Source organism: Onychomys torridus, chromosome 8 (genome assembly GCF_903995425.1).
Source record: "Onychomys torridus chromosome 8, mOncTor1.1, whole genome shotgun sequence".
NCBI lineage: Eukaryota > Metazoa > Chordata > Mammalia > Rodentia > Cricetidae > Onychomys > Onychomys torridus.
In genome coordinates this window covers 61,854,089-61,871,223 of record NC_050450.1, presented here as the reverse complement: position 1 = coordinate 61,871,223, position 17,135 = coordinate 61,854,089, and the positions used below count along the sequence as shown (strand labels likewise).

At 36.5% G+C, this 17,135-nt stretch overlaps 1 protein-coding gene across 1 annotated transcript; it reads right to left on the bottom strand.

Moving 5' to 3' along the window:
- Positions 1-1,677: 1,677 nt before the first annotated feature.
- Spata22 (spermatogenesis associated 22) lies at positions 1,678-16,266 on the bottom strand. The gene is made up of 8 exons (XM_036198404.1): positions 16,160-16,266; positions 14,246-14,374; positions 10,990-11,050; positions 10,772-10,867; positions 6,302-6,644; positions 3,322-3,445; positions 2,334-2,431; positions 1,678-1,966 (listed from the first exon to the last, which is right to left on the bottom strand). The coding sequence occupies exons 1-8, from the start codon at positions 16,200-16,202 to the stop codon at positions 1,775-1,777; spliced, it is 1,086 nt and encodes a 361-aa protein (XP_036054297.1). The 5' UTR covers positions 16,203-16,266; the 3' UTR covers positions 1,678-1,774.
- Positions 16,267-17,135: the final 869 nt, after the last annotated feature.

The window sequence follows — 17,135 nt, the reverse complement described above, 5'->3', positions numbered from 1 at the left end:
TAGCAGTCTCATTGTCTAATAGAATAGAGCCAGTGAGTACTATTTATAAATGTTCTTTTATTTCAAATGTTTATCAAATATGTCTTATATAGTGTCATATTCTCATCTGTCCTCTCTTAATCCAGACACAGCTATGGAAAGAAGTTCTGCAGATTTCAACCTGTTCCACATAGAGCACTGGTTCTCAACCTTCCTAATGCTGTAACCCTTTAATAGAGTTCCTCATGTTGTAGTGACCCCCAACCATAAAATTATTTTCATTACTGTTTCATAACTAATTTTGCTACTGTTTTGGATCATAATGTAAGTACTTTTGGAGACAGAGGTTTGTCAAGAGGGTCACAACCCACAAGGTTGAGAACCACTGATGTAGAGTCTTGGTAAGGTTACCTCAGACCTGATTTGTCTGTTTTTTTGTACCCTAGCATTGAGTTCCTATGGTTCCATGAAATGACAGTCACACATTAAGAACCTGAAACTGTAGGGGAATTAATGCCTATGGGTCCTAAATGTGGGTGCTAGATGCTAATGTCTAAGTAACTCAGTGGTGGCCAAATAAGCCAGCCTGTGATTTGGTCTCCCTTTTCCCTATTTAATGCATCCTATCTCTCACTTCTCCACACTGGATAAAGCTCTCAGATAATGCAACTGGAAATAAGACTTTTCTCAATATATGCTTTTAAGTTTCACAGACTAGACAGCATGAATCATTTCAGACTGAAAAATACCTCACGAGTTATTGTGGCATTTGTGGAGAAAATAAAGCTGCTTAGAGTTTGAACATTTTTCCAGTTGTTAAAACATTTTAGGAGGCATCAGACCACATCATTTTGTCTAATTTCTATCCTGTAAATCAAGGAAAGAGATCAGCTGAAATATGACTAAGATTCCATCCAAAAAACAAGGACAGAAAAGAAGAAAAATGGAGTAGCATAACACAGAGATGAGAAGGTAATGCAGTGAATCAAAAGAGAGAAGCGCAGAGTGGTTTTAGGCATCATTGTTGAATGGTAATTATAACTTAAAGTTATATATAGGCAAACAGCTTTAAAATCCTAGTTAAAATTTTCCTGAATTTTAACCAAAAAAAAAAAAAAATGGAATAGAATACAGTAGGTTTAATTCTTTAAGTCAACCCATGAGTACATGGACAGCACAAATTAGAGTCCATGGGTTTTTAAAAGAGGACACCACGTTGGGTGGATATAAAATGGGGAATCTCAGAGAAATTGGGGAAAGGAATGAATTTGATCAAAATATAATGTATGAAATTCTCAACAAATAAAAATATTTTCTAAATAATTGAAGTAACTAAATGACCCGCATAAACTAACAGTTGCAAAATAACACTTAAAACAATACTCCATCTTGTCACTGATAGTGAGATACCTCCAGTAGTGTACTTTGAAGTCTGATGGTTTGGGAGCTAACTCAAATATATTATCTAATGTGAAAGAATCACCTACACCTAAGATACAGCTTTCAGCCCTTTTGGCTAAAATCAAATAGATGAAGTATCTATTTCTGTCTATTGCAGTGAACATTTTTATTTGAAGTGGTTCTTCAAATTTAGCAAATGTAAAGTATAACTCATTAAAACTTCAAAATTAGAAAAAAAAAATCTAGCTATGCTGTTTGGGTTAAATCTATAAGAAAAGTTTTATTTCATGAAAATATGTGAAAGACAGAAAAACAAGAGTGATAAAACAATGCAAGAGATAAATTAATAACAGCAAATACTTTAATTTATACTTGTGACTCCCTTTGTCACTATTTACATTTCATTCATTATTTTAGTATGATACTTCATCTCAGCATCAACAATGGTAACAAATGCTTGAAAAGTCTTTTGTTCAGAAGCAGATGCTGGTCTAACAGACACACACTTGAAAATGTTCTTGTCAGGGTCATAGTGCCCAACACACCTGTGAACTCGACCTCTGATCAGTCTTGGAAGTTCACGATCCTGTTGTTCAAAACATAAAAGTCAAAATTTATTACTTCATCTAAACTTCAATGTCTAATTTATAATGTGATCAATTAAATGTTAAACACCCCAATAACATGATTCTCTGTGTCACTTACAAGATAGCTAGGTATACACATATAACTTGTCACAAATGAATGGGCATAACCTAGATAAGGATTCTTACAAAGTAGAAAGAAGTTGATTCCAAGAAACTTTAATAATCCCCCATAATGGCTCATGAATTATATAGTCCTTTTGCTAAAAGAATTTCAACTGCAATGGGGCTGTGGCCTCTATTTTCATGTGGTCTTTTGGTGGTGGTGGTAGCCATAGACATTGAAAATGAACACATTAAAATACTCACAATTTCATAAAATACACATGGAAGAGTATTTTTCCCATCTCTCATGAGAAAAGTCTTTGAATAATGTGGGCCAGGCGTGACAGCTGAATCCAGGACAGCTAAGCAACATTGAAGTGTGGAAATTAATATTGATAAATATAAATAAAATTTAACAAAGAAAAGGTGATATTTAAGTGTTATCCCATAACAGCCTCTTCCAGTTCTACTTATATACAGTGGTATTTTACAGAGGAATTGGATCCTTTGGGTGTGTTCTGTAGGCTGGCTAAATTCCAGAGCTGCCATAACAATCAAATGCACTATAACAACAAAATAAGCCTTATAGTCTAATGAAAACAACATTGAATCAGAATTCTAGTGTCAAGCTTCTGCACCATACTACGTTGTGACATTGTTCAGTTTGATTTATTTCATTTTCTAAAATGAAATATATTCACGTAAGATGTACAAGAACAGAGAAAAAAAGAACAAATCAATCACAAATGTTTTCATTACTTCTGGCAATCAAGCTGACATGTCTATCCCCTTCCACAGTTACATTTGGGGGTAGGGTAAAAGCATGTAAGATATGCCTTTTGGGCTAATTTTTAATATATATTTACTATAGTTTTATGAAACACACTAGCTCTCTAGGCTGATTCATCCTACATAATTGTAAGCTTATATTTTTTAATCTACACCTTCTCATCTCCTTCTCCTTGATAAAATTGTTCATTTCTCAAAGCTGTTTCTTCATCAATAAATAGAAGTCCTAATTCTTGTTTAGCACCAGAAATTTTTATCAAAGGGTGTTATTCAATCACTTAATAAAATTTTCCTGAGTACTGGTAGTAGACACCTGTTATTTTGAAGCCAGCCTACATTTCCCCCGAATAAACATAATCTCCTTATCCAACTTGTGTTATTCTTCATGATACCCTAGGTATTCCTAATTGCATTAAAAACATCCAAATATATTACCTAAGTATTCTTGAAATATTATACATACCTAATATTTCAAAAAGAAGTACAGTTTTCTGCACTTGTGCACGCCAATACCTCATGCTTTCAATGACTGCAGAAATAATTCTTAAAGAATTATCCTTTTCCTTTAACTGACGCAAGGGGGCTTCCTTTGGGAAAAAAAGGATTGCATTAGTAAAGTGTTTCATTTTATTCATTATACTTTTTGAACTACATAGAGTCTAGGTCCTTATAATAAATGTTTATAATGTGTAAAAAGAACTATTAAAAGTTTCAATGCTCCCCAGAAATCCACAAAGATGCCTCCACTGTAGACTACTGGCAATGGTCAAGAGAAAGCCCAAACTGACCTACTCTGGTGATCAGATGGCCAAATACCCTAACTGGCATGCTAGAACTCTCATCCAATAACTGATGGAAGTGGATGCAGAGATCCTTGGCCAGGCCCCAGGTGGAAACTCCAGGAGTACAATTGGCAAGAAAGAGGAGGGATTGTATAAGCAAGAATTGTTGAGACCAAGATTAGAAAAAGCACAGGGACAAATAGCCAAACTAATGGAAATACATGAACTATGAACGAAAAGCTGTGGAACCCCAACTGGATCAGGCCTTCTGGATAAGTGAGACAGTTGATTAGCTTAAACTGTTTGGGAGGCACCCAGGCTGTGGGACCTGGACCTGTCCTTAGTGCATGAGCTGGCTGTTTAGAACCTTGGGCTTATGCAGGGACACTTTGCTCAGCCTGGGAGGAGGGGACTGGACCTGCCTGGACTGAATCTACCAGGTTAAGCTGAATCCCCAGGGGAGTCTTTGCCCTGGAGGAGATGGAAATGAGGGGTGGGCTGGGGAGAAAGTAGGGGCGGGGGCGGGAGGGGGAGGACAGGGGAACCCATGGCTATTATGTAAAATCAAATTAAAGTATAAAAAAAACAGAAAAAAAGTTTCAATGCAATTAAATCCCCAAATTAAAGCCAGCATTACATTGCATTGCATTGCAGTGTGAAAAACAGAATGTACTTAAAATAAGAAGAGAACTATAGGGCAAGAGAGATGGCCCATTGGGTGAAACACTTGCCATGTAAGCCTGATGACCTGAGTTTGATCCCCAGAACATATGAAAAGATGAAAAGAGAAAACCAACTCTACAAAGTTGTCCTCTGACCCCCACACAAATGCCCTCTGACCTCCTGACCTCCACATAAATGCCCTCTGACCTCCACACATGCTTTGCTTGCGTGTACATATGGGTATTCCTGGTACCCAAAGAAGTCAGAAAACGGGTCAGATCCCCTAGAACTGGAGTTTCAGAAGGTTGTGAGCCATCATATGGATGCTGGAAACAGAACCCAAGTCCTTCAGAATTGTGGCCAATGCTCTTAACCACTGAACCATCACTTCAGCCCCATACCTTATGGGTGTGTGTGTGTGTGTGTGTGTGTGTGTGTGTGTGTGTGTGTGTGTGTGTTTAAAGATCAGAAAATACAGCTTTTAATCCAAACACTTAGAAGGCAAAGATAAGAGGAGCTCTGTGAGTTTTAGGGCAGTTTAAGGTACATGTCTTAAAACAAAGAATAACAAGCAAAAAAGATGCTAACTTTCAAGGGTAGAGGCACAATTTCCTTTCTGGGGATGAGGGTTGTAAAGAACACTATTGAAACTTGTTTTCAAAGTGTCCCAATCTTCACCATCCTAAACAGGATTTAAATAGTGCATGAGCTGGCTGTTTGGAACCTGGGGCTTATGCAGGGACCCTTTGCTCAGCCTGGAAGGAGGGGACTGGACCTGCCTGGACTGAATCTACCAGGTTGAGCTGAATCCCCAGGGAGTCTTTGCCCTGGAGGAGATGGGAATGGGGGGGGGGGGGCTGGGGAGAAGGCAGGGGCGGGGGGGGGAGGGAGGAGGACAGGGGAACCCATGGCTGATATGTAAAATTAAATTAAATTTAAAAAAATAAAATTTTTTTTAAAAATGCCTCCTTCAAGATGACTGCCACAGTGAGCAACTGTTACTAGGGTGGCAATGACACATCCCGTGTACAAGGTAGCATAATATTGAGAGTCACTATAAAACACTCTATTTTAGTCATATTTCCAGGAAATAAAGGAAAACAGAATTGACCCTAATTGCTTGCTAAATACCTAGATGTTCAGATTATGATCAAAACAAATACTTAAACACCCAAACGCTAACAACAGTAAAATGTTGAAAAAGGAAACGCTAACAACAGTAAAATGTTGAAAAAGGAAAGGGAGAAAAATAAAATGACCAAGACCATGAAAACTAGGCTCACAGAGAGACACAGATATTGCTACTGATATGATATTGAAGTAGGGAGAAAACAAAACCTCCACCTCTCCCTGACTTGGACATCCTCCCAGTAACCAGCCATTGACTGATCTCTAGTTGAAGCCAGCAAAGAAAGGATCCCAGGGTGAGGCACCAGGTACAGAAATGCAGCCCTTCAGAACACAAAGATGCACACGGGAACAATCTATTGGGCCCCGGGAAGAGGAGTGAGAGAGAAGACAACCTACACATACAAAGAAAACATTTCAAAGATCAATTAGAAGTGCAGCTGAGGAAAAGGTACATGTTCTCTAGAAGAACACAATTCAAAGCTGAGAGGTATCATAGTATACACCATATTTATCCCAGTGTGAAGAGTTCAGGATGAACAGCACTTTGTAATATGGTGTAGAAGGCAGGAAAGGCAGAACAGGACTGGATTGTAAAGCAGAAGTCAGTGAACTATGGCCCACACTCCAAATCTAACCCACTGTTTTTGTCAACTTTTATCGGACCACAGCCATGTTCATTCATTAATGTGATGTCTGTGGCTGCTTCCAAGTTATAATGGCAAAGTTCAGTCATTAAGTAAAATAACTACAACAAAGACAGTAAGGTTCATAAAGTCAAAAATGTGAATCTGCATACACCATGTATGTATACTTACTACACATGTTTAAACATGTAAATAAGCCATTCATTAATATTTAACTGTTTACCTTCAGAGTGTTTTCTCCTGGAGTGTCACCCAACACTGTTTTCTTAAACTGGTTTTGTTGAAAACAGGGCTTAAATGCCTGCAGTGCACTGGCTCTGTCCGGGCCTTTCACTGTAGGGCCAGGCACTTTAGAGAAACATGTTTGTCTGAGTACTTCAGTTTCCCTTTTTCCATGCAAGTCAGGAAATTCATGTGTTCCTAACTGTTTCTGTTGTTGAGCTCCCAGATTCACTGCGCAAGAACTGAATTCACTATTTGCTGCTGGGCTTGCTGTTTTACACTGAGGTCGGAAATCATTTTTATCCCAAGTTCTCAAGCTGGTATTTCTGTTGTCACCTCTGTAGCTGTAAAAGTAAACATACTTCTCTGTCTTTTTATTTAGGAACAACTGATGATTTTTTTTTCATTTTTATGACAATTAGTGGTTTACAACTACTAAGTAGTGAGAAATTTCAAACATCATTCATTACACAATGGTACAAAATATTATTACTTCTCCTTCCAGATAAAGAGACACCCTTAGGGAAGAAGTGACTCATACAACGTTATACAGCAGCAGGTCACTGCTAAGTTCAGAACTCAGAGAAGTCCAGTCTCCCAACTCAGAGTACAGTGCTACAACCATGTATTTACAATAGTCAAACCTTCATATAAAGAGTTTCCAAGTGGAAAGAGGAATTTTGCTTAATTCTTTATACTATTTTGAAATTTTCTACAAAGTAAAAAAAAAAAAAAAGGGTACAGCTTGCCTGTAAGGTTGTTTTATATTTTGTGCTTTGAAAAACCCTACTAACCAACCTATTTTAGCATTTACTTACCACATTAATCTAAATGATATATAAAAGCTGGTCAATGTAGGATGTTAATAAGACCAATACAAAATTATTTCCTAAGCAGGCCAGTTAAGAGTTATAGGGAAAGAAGAAACTTGTCCAATTCACAAGTTCTTAATTAGGAATACTGTAAGCATTGCAAAACAATCAATATAATCCATCCTCTGTTTTAAACAGGGGTGGGGAGAATCTAGTGATCAGCAAAAATCCTAGGTTTTATGGGGCATAAGGCTTGAACAGTTTGAGAAACACTTAATAAATTAAGTATAAATTTAAGGATAGGATGTAAAAAGAAATCACAATTACGAATCCTTAGGTTATAAACAATATAAACATCATTAGTATTCAGAAAAATAGTAAAATTATTGCTATTCCCTCAGGGTTTAGTATACTCTGTTGTGCAACTATTTCCTCTGAACTGAAACATTCCTTCCTGGATGGGAGAAGGAGGCTCAAAAGATTCAGGCAGCTAATCAAATTCACAAGACTCAGAAAAAAATCACAAGATTCAGGCCCTTCCCAGAGTTATGTTAGCAGCCAAAAACTGTTGCAGAGCTGACACTCTTTGGCTAAGGTACCCACTAAATGTGCAAGGAACTCCAGAGATGAGCTTCTGTGAGTCATCAGCTATGCTGGGTAAGCTTTTCCATGATGCAGCTGCCCCTGACCCTCCATGTTCCTATATGTAACTTCACATACATGCTCTTTATATTATAAAAAAATCACTGAGAATCACTATGAAACATGCTATCTTAGTCATATTTCCAGAAAACAAAAACAGAATTTATCCTAGTTCCTAAAATCAATGATTTTTAGATTTCTGAGTAAAACAAACACAGAACACTTAAGCGCCTAATTAAAGAACTAGCAATTTAAAAAAAAAAAAAAAGCTATATTAATTCAGCTACTCAAACAAGCACATGCCTAGACCCAAGGTCCATACATCTCAGTGAACCTCTATGTAATTAGAAGAGTTATTCTGAAGGCATGGAGCTTTGCTTTGGACTGGTATACTTTCACTAACTATTAGACTTTTATGCACTATCCACCACAAAAGAAGTAAGTCCTTATCTCTTACCATGACAAAAAAAAACAAAAACAAAAAATTAAATAAATATAAATAAATAAATAAACCTCCAAATGGATTAAAAATCTCAAAATAAAACCTGAATGTACAGGGACAGATAGCCAAATGAATGGAAGCACATGAATTATGAACCAAAGGCTGTGGAGCCCCCTGGAACTGTCCTTAGTGCATGAGCTGGCTGTTTGGAAGCTTGGGCTTACACAGGGACACTTTGCTCAGCCTGGAAGGAGGGGACTGGACCTGCCTGTACTGAATCCACCAAGTTTAAATGAATCCCCAGGGGAGTCTTGGCCCTGAAGGAGATGGGAATGGAAGGGAGGGGATGGGGGTAAGGTGGGAGTGGGGGTGGGAGGGGGAGGACAGGGGAACCCATGGCTGATGTGTAAAATTAAAACACAAATATAATAATAATAATAAAAGAAAAAACAAAAAGAAAACAAAAACAAACAAACAAACAAACAAAAAAACAAAAAAACCTGAATGTACTAGAGGGAAAAGTAAGGAAAACTCTACAAGATAAAGGCACAGTTAAGGACTTTCTAAATAAAACTGTAGTTGCCCAGGCAATAAGGCTAACAAAATGAGACCTCATGAAATTAAAAAATTTCTGTACAGCAAAGGGCATGATGGTCAGTCAAGTGAAGAGGTAGTCTTCATTATGGGAGAAAATCTTTGCCAGATATATTTCTGTCAGAGAATTAATGTCTAGAATACACAAAGAACTCAAACACCTAAACACCAAGAAAACAAACAACCTAATCAAAAGAAAGTAGGTTATAAATTTAAACAGAGAGCTCTCAAAGAAAAAAATACAAATAGTTAATGAACATTTTTAAAAGTGTTCATTAGCCACCAGGGAAATGCAAATTAAAACTACTTTGAGATTCTATCTCATCAGAGTCAGAAGAGTTACTATGAAGAAATAAAATGATAACAAATACTGACAAGGATGTGGGAAAGAGGAACTCTTATTTACTGTTGGTAAGAGTACAATCTGGTACAACCACTATGAAAATTAAGTGTAGAGGGTCTCAAACACTAGAAATATAAGAAGGTAGGTAGGGTTGCTATAAAATGTTGTCTTCTAGACATGAAATGGCAATTGCACTCATGAACTCACAGGAGCTGGGGTTACCTGCACAAAATCTGTACAAGATCAAGCCAGTCAAACTTCCAGCATAGAGGTGGTAGATACTCTCTAGCCTCACCCCCTACAAGAAAATACTGGCAGTTGATAGTTTCTGGAGAAGAATCATTGTTTTTTGATGATATCCCACCAACAAGATTCCCATGCTTCAGTGGAGCCTCACACTCATGCACATATGGACAACACTAATTGAACTTAGTGGATGATTTAAAGGAGGGTGGCACACATCTTTAATCCCAGCACTCAGAAGGCAGAGGCAGGGGGAATCTTTGTGTGTTCAAGTCCATCCTGGGGTATATAGTGAGTTCCAGGATAGGCAGGACTATATAAAGATATTCTGTATCAAAAGAATAATAATAAGGTGGGGGGACTAAAAATAATAACAATAATAATAATAATAAAAACAAAAAAGACATGAAGTTGAAAGGGGGACATGTTGAAATACATGGAAGAGTTGGAGTAGGAAATAAGTGTTATATACAGTCATAGTTCATTGTATATGTGTATGAAATTCTTGAATCTAGTAACAGAACTACTATATGACCAAGCTATGTTACCTTGGGCATATACCCAAAGGATTCTATATCCTACTACAGAGATACTTCTTTATCCACATTCATTGCAGGTCTAATCACAATAGCAAAGAAAGGGAATCATCCTAGATGTCCATTAGCAATGAAGAGATAATAAAAACACGATTCATATATACAGTAGAATCTTATTCTGTTGTAAAGAAAAATTGTGAAATTTTCCAATAAATTGATTAAACTAGAAAATATTATACTAAGTGAGGAAACCTAGGCTCATATAAACAAAGGCCATGTTCTCATATGTGACTCCTGGCTTCAATTTTTTTAGATGCCTATGTTTAATTTAGAGTACCTATAGAGGCCAAGAAGCTAGAAAGGGGACATTGAGGAAGTACCTTAAGGGGAACATAACAGAATATAGGCAATATGAAAGAGAAGATAGGGAATACTGGGGGTGGGAGAGTTTATGTAGGAATGAGGATAGGCATACAGGGAAGATCAGGGACATAACCAAGACAAAAAGTATATGAAAAAAGCTGTATGAAAACCTACTATTTTTAAGTCAGTTTAAGACTTCCATATATATCCACAAGTTTTACTTCCACAGATCAAAGTAAACCAGATAAAAAAAATTTGGAAAAAAATTACAGCTATACCCAACATATACTTTGTCATTATTTATACACCATGACAACTACATAATATTTACAATGTATTACACTGTGTAATTTAAAGTATACAGGAATGTGTACACAGATTATATTCAACTATCAGTTATTTATTAATGTAGGAATTGCCTAAATGTATTTCTAAGAAAGAAAAAGCTTTTTTTTTTTTTTAAGGAAAGAAGAGGAGAAAGCATAGGCAGACTTACCCCCAGCCACTCTGGCTTCTTTCAGCATTTGATTGAATAGATTTAGAAACAGAATCTTGACTTTTCAGGAGATAAGAAGCAGAAGCTGGTATTTGCCTTTCAAGAAAATATCTTGTTAAATACAGTCTGTTTTCAAATTGAGAAATGTAAAATGTATCCAGAAAAGTAACATCAGTCAGTAACAGACACACATTTATTGGTTCATATTTTATACATACCTTGTATTCATTGTTTTCTTTAAAGGAGTCGCCTCTGGATTCACAGTTTCCCATGCCCAATCTCAAAAGTATAAGAACAGATAAAAATAAGATAAATTTCTTCAAAATAATTCCTTACATTTAATTAATTTGGGAGCTCTAACAAGTGAAAGATATAGACATAGTCTTCAGCAGCAACTGGTTGTGGGATTTGTCATAGCCTGCCTAATTTTATAGATGTCTTTCTTCCCCATTGTAAAGATAGTAGTTTAATGTGTCTTTTTCACCATCAATCCTAATATAGTGCCTTGTAATTGGCAACATAAATTTAGTCGAATCCAATGTTTCTTAAACTTTATTCTACCCAACATGCAGAAATGCATCATAACTGGTAACTAGATAGCTAGTATATGAGAATAACAGACACAGAATCAGAGGGTAAGAACGAAAATTTAACATCAAATCTGATCTTTACTATGCATGATATACACTGACATTTTCTACTCTGTTCTAGTTACTCTCTTATGTTTCAAAGATTTCTATTTTGTGTTTTAATTATGCAGCACAGTGCACATGAGTACAGGTACTCATGGAGGCCAGAGGATTCCCTGGAGTTGGAGTTATAAGGAAGTTGGAAGATACCTGACATAGGTGCTAGGAACCAAACTCAGGTCCCCTGAAAGACCAATAATCCCTCTTAACCACTCAGCCATCTCTCTATTCCCTTACTCTCTTCTTTTTTATTATTACTAATAATTTTTTATTCTATATGTTTTTCACATCATGTATCGTGATACCATTCATTCTTCATCCCTCTGCCCCTGCACCTCCCCCCAAATAAAACAAAATTCAACAAAAATGAAGAAAATAAAATGAGAAAAAAATTTTAAAGGGAAATTTAAAAATCTCATCACAGAAGCTGCAGTGTGACCCAACAAATCACGCCACATACTCCTTTGTCCATACATCTCTACTTGCAAGTGTTCATTGCAAAGATTCATTGATCTGGTTCGAGGACCCTGGTCTCCACTACCTGTTCAATGCTGGGCCCCCACTACCACCACTAGGACTCTTCCTGGACATCCCACTGGTGTCCTGTGTTGTGGAAATCCTGCAGCTTTGGGTCTGCAGGTCGGGTTCCTTCACATGCTCCAGAAAATCATAGATGGGGTGGATGTTGGAACAGGCCAAGTCACACCCTGGGTCTGGGCCTGAGCAGCTGTAGAATTGGTGCACCAGATGGGAAATGGGGACAGCTGTCTCATGTTCACGACTTCAGGGGAGGCTCACCCACACTTCTGCTAACAGGGTTGGATCTGTTGTGCTGCCCTGACAGGATGCAGGGCCTGCTCTCCCGAGTGTTGTAGCTAGAGGGGGTCAAGAACAGCTCTCCCACTCTTATGACCACAGGGCCAGCTCTCCCACCTGCCCCAGCATTGATGGGGGACGACATCTTTGCCCTGCCCATTATGCCACAAGACAGATGTTATCCTCTTCTTTTAAAAGTTGACTGTACCCCAAACTAATAGGTCAAGATAAAAATTCGTATTTCCTCATAGAATAGTTCACACTTATAATTTCTCAAAATCAGTATTCATGCTATTTATTAAACATTTTAAATGGTGAGGAAGATTTTAAGTGGTAAAGAATGGTAAGATAATGCTGACTTATGCATGTCCATTTTCTATTTTCATCCGTAAAAAGAAATGAGGGCCAAAGATAGCTCTCTGTGTGGGTAAAGGTATTTGCCATGCAAGTCTCATATTCTGAGTTTGATACCAGAATCCACAATGGAATGGGAGAACTGACTCCCAAAAGTTGTCCTCTGACCTACATACACATACCATCATGATATGCATACACGTGCACTCATTCACACATACTAATAATAAAATTCAAATTTTGAAAATGGGAATGTTATATATTAACTTTATACTTTTAAATTCCTAGTAAAACAATTTAATGACTAAATCAAAGTATATGGAAGCACACTAAATGAAATCTAAAATGAGTATTGCTATATATAAAAAAAACCTTAATATTTTATTCATATGATTCCATTAATAATTTTAAAGTTTGTCCCCAAAATGTAAATATATGTAATATAATGTACCAAATATATTTCAGAATGTCTGCCTATCAGTGCAGAGGGAGGTAAAAAGTCATTGAACATTGAGCCAATGAACAAGATGGCTTAGTGGGAAGGCTTGCCATCAAGCATGATGACCTGTGTCTTATCTCTGGAACACACATACACAAATAAAGTGAAAAATGAAGTTGACAAACATTTAAGATCTCCCTACACTCACCACTATAGCTTACTGGTTCACAGGGTGACAAGCGTTTAGTGGTCTCACTTAAAAGGTGACACATATTGGAAGCTTCCTGACTCCAAAACTTAATCAAGTTACCAAAGGCTGTCAATCTCTAAGAAGTAGAGCTAGAATATGTAAACTCACAGCAATGGCAACTTACATAATGTGCTAGTTGAAGCTTTAGAAGAGTACACTAGATGGGTGTATCTTAGAACAAATTATCTTAAATTGGGTAACTTACACATAGAACTTTTGACAGTGCTGGAGACTACGACATCTTAGATTGAGGTGACACAAACCAGGTGTTTGGTGAAAGCATGTTCTCTGCTTCAGATAGCCTCTCTTAGTGCAGCCTCACATGACAGAAACAGCAAACATACTTCTTCATCCTTCTTTATATGGTCACTAATCCTGTGCATAGTGGTAGAGTACTCACAACTTATAAGCACCTCCTAAAGGCCAGTCTCCTACTCAGTGGTTAAGTTTCAACTTAAGAATTTTCAGACAAAGAAAGACACGCAAAAATGCCTCTAGAAAGCAGTGACTAGAACCAGGCTCCAGAAATTCCTGGGCTTATGCCTTTTCTACTGTCTATTTTTTCCCTTTTTTCTCATACTCCATATACACTTTTCCCTGTTTTTGAAGTAATTCAAATCCTTTCATTCTTTCCTACCAAATACATAAGTCACAGTAATCTATGTTTTGAGAATTAAAGTAATCTTTGCAATGTAGGTTTCTACTTTACTAGAATAAAGGCTCCAGACATAAAGATACTCTATTTAAATGCTAAGCCACCCTTGTAGACAAGGCAACTCAAACTCCCATGCTGGAATGTTCAGAAGGAGCCAAGTCTTCTCTATATCTGGGCAGTGAAAAGCAGCAGGGACTAGCTGCAATGAGAGACCCAGTAACTTTCTACAATCCCAGTTTATATCTCTTTTTCACCTTACTCATTTTCTTACCTGTGGGTAGAGAAGGGGAACCGTAACTGTCAGAAACAGTACTGATACCTGGATCATTCTGAAGTGGATTAGAAGTTAATGGCTGTCTGTTCCTCTTTTTCTGATTGAACAATGGCACAGGCAAACAGCCTACATTGAATGTACCAATAAATTAGTATAAAACAGGTAAATAAGTATATCTACTTCTAGACTAATTACCATTAATAATACGTAATAATGTTGTTTGTCTACTTTTATATGCTAATCTTGAAATGTTTTTTATAATCTTTTAGGAGCCCTAAATAGCTCACCAGCATCTTTAAAGTCCTTTCTTCTTCTGTTTTATCACTTTAATTCTTACTTGTAAGCAATCCCTGTCTCTGTTTTTAATCTCAAACACTTCCCAAACCTACTTCTTTTCCTTATTTCCCTCTTCTGCTTGTCTATTTCCTTATCAGCGGCAGAGTACCTATAGAATATATCCAAGCTAAGAAAGATGAACCATGCTTGCCAAAAATCTAACCATGCTTTAGTGTGTGACAGACAGCCTCTGGGGCCATAGTTATCAAACATCAGTTTGACTAAGATTTATCCTGGAATTCTGATTAACATGCGGGTTCCAAGGTCACAATCTCCAATGTTGAAATTTTTATCTCAATATATTTAGTCTGGAACCCAAAATTATAATTTTAACAAATATCCCAGCTATCTATAATGATTTTTTCTATGGATCATTTTGAGAATGTCTTAAGACAATGATTCTCAACTTTCCTAATGCTATGACCCTTTAATACAGCATGTTATAGTGACCCAAACCATAAAATTATTTTGTTACTACATCATAACTGTAGTTTTGCTGTTATAAATTGTAATGTAAATATCTGATATGCAAATCCCCTACAGGTTAAGAACCACTGTCTTAAAGGAATGACAATGTCCAATCCAAATGAAAATAAATACTATCACCACTTCCTCCAGGATCTCCTGTCAAAAATAAATAAATAAATAAACTTTAAAAACTACAAAGGAACTCAGGGTCAAAAGAAGTCTTCAAAGAAAGAACTAGAAAAACCTAATAGGACCCAAGTTCCTAAATTTCAGTTCAGAAACTTTTGACACATTACCATTGTCTTGCTGACCCATTCTCAATGTACTGCAGAACACTCTGGACACTTTCTAATGAAAAACTAGAGTCTTGTAGGCTCTTGAGTTTTAACTGTGCCTTCAAAGTGAATCTGAAATACAACTTCAAAGTTAAATGTGTGCAGTTTCCTTAAACTCTTTGTGCCCATGATACATACAGAGAAGTATAACATAATGATTAAGAGTATGGGCTCTAAAATCAGAGATTTCTAGGTTCCAGTCCTGTTTCTACCATTCAGTAGATTATTTAAGGTCTTTGTGCCTTGGTTTCTTATCTAGAAAACAGAGGTGATGATAAGGATTAAATAATACCTCAGATTAAATGTCTAGAGTATGGTGTGCCCACCATAAATTATTATGAGGCTCTTCACTGTACATTATAATCATTTCCCTGGCTCTCATCATTCTTGACTGCTATTCTTACATTACCTAATAACTGAGAAAATATAAATAAAAAATATTAGAAAACAGAAATGTGTCTGAAAACATTTTGAACAAGTCAATCACAAAAATATATTTCTCTGTTTCTGGTTTACAAGCATAAGTAAATCAATCAGTCAAGTTTTGTAGAAAAAAAGCACAAGAGTAAATCTCAATAAGTTTAATTTTACTCTCATCTCTCCAGTACTAAATAATTCACCTTGACAAACTTACTTTACCTCTTTTAGATATAAAAAGAGGCCAGACTAAATGTTTAATCTCTTTAAAAATTCCTTCTAAATGTTCCTAGAAACTATATATGGTTTATGTGGTATCTAAAAAATATCTAAAAATTTAAAAGTTGTTCAATACCTGCTGTACTTCGAGTTGAATTTTCATTTAGGATTCTCTTCATTTTCTTCAGTATCAAAGCTTTTTTTACTTAGCACTTGACATTTACAAAATGAAGCTGACTAAACCTTCAAAGGAAGAAACTTGTAACTCATATTTATCAACAAAAATCCACTTTTCAGCCTACTAAATATGGACATTATGGTTTAAAACTTTCATATGTGGTCACTTCAGGAATTGCTTTATAACTAAGAATTTGAAACCTATCCCATTTTTCTAGCTATGTTCAAATAAGTTATGATGGGGTGGATGTAATCTTGTTTTCTAAATATATATAGATTTTTCACACAGTCTAAGTAATTTATTTTGGAATTAAAGACCCATTATGGGAATTAGGAACCAGAGCTATAAGGGAAAGGGACTAAAGGCACTGGCAAACTTAGAGAAACAAGTAAAAAAAAATTATTTTCATTGTATTTTGTCTCCTTTTAGCTTCCTAATATACTTGTATCTTAATTTAATTTGTTTAACAAATACTTGCCAGTGAAAAAGCCAGACACAAACCCAAATAATTTCTGCTGCAAATTCACTGCCCAGTGAGGCAGACTGATGTGAACACAACTAAAATGAAAATCAAACAGGTCAACATTAATGTCCAAATATCCTTTGAAAAGGTAAAACTCAAAAACAAGAGGCCTAAGACTGCCTCTTTGTGTGTCTTGAACTTGAAAGCAGAATACAGGAACCTTAGGTATTGTTGTGCCACTCTAGAAATCACAATAGAGATGGGGCCGTTTTTTTCTCAACACAAAAACACCAACTCATCCTAAGCCTAAGAGGGCTTATAAGGGCTATTATAATTCTGAATACCTTAAATATCCTAAAACTATGGCATGTAAGACTGGGTCTCATACAACCCAGACTTGCCCCAAACTACTAGTCTCCTAAGTCTCTACCACCCACATGCAGGAGCTACAGGTGTAGACCAGTAGGCCGG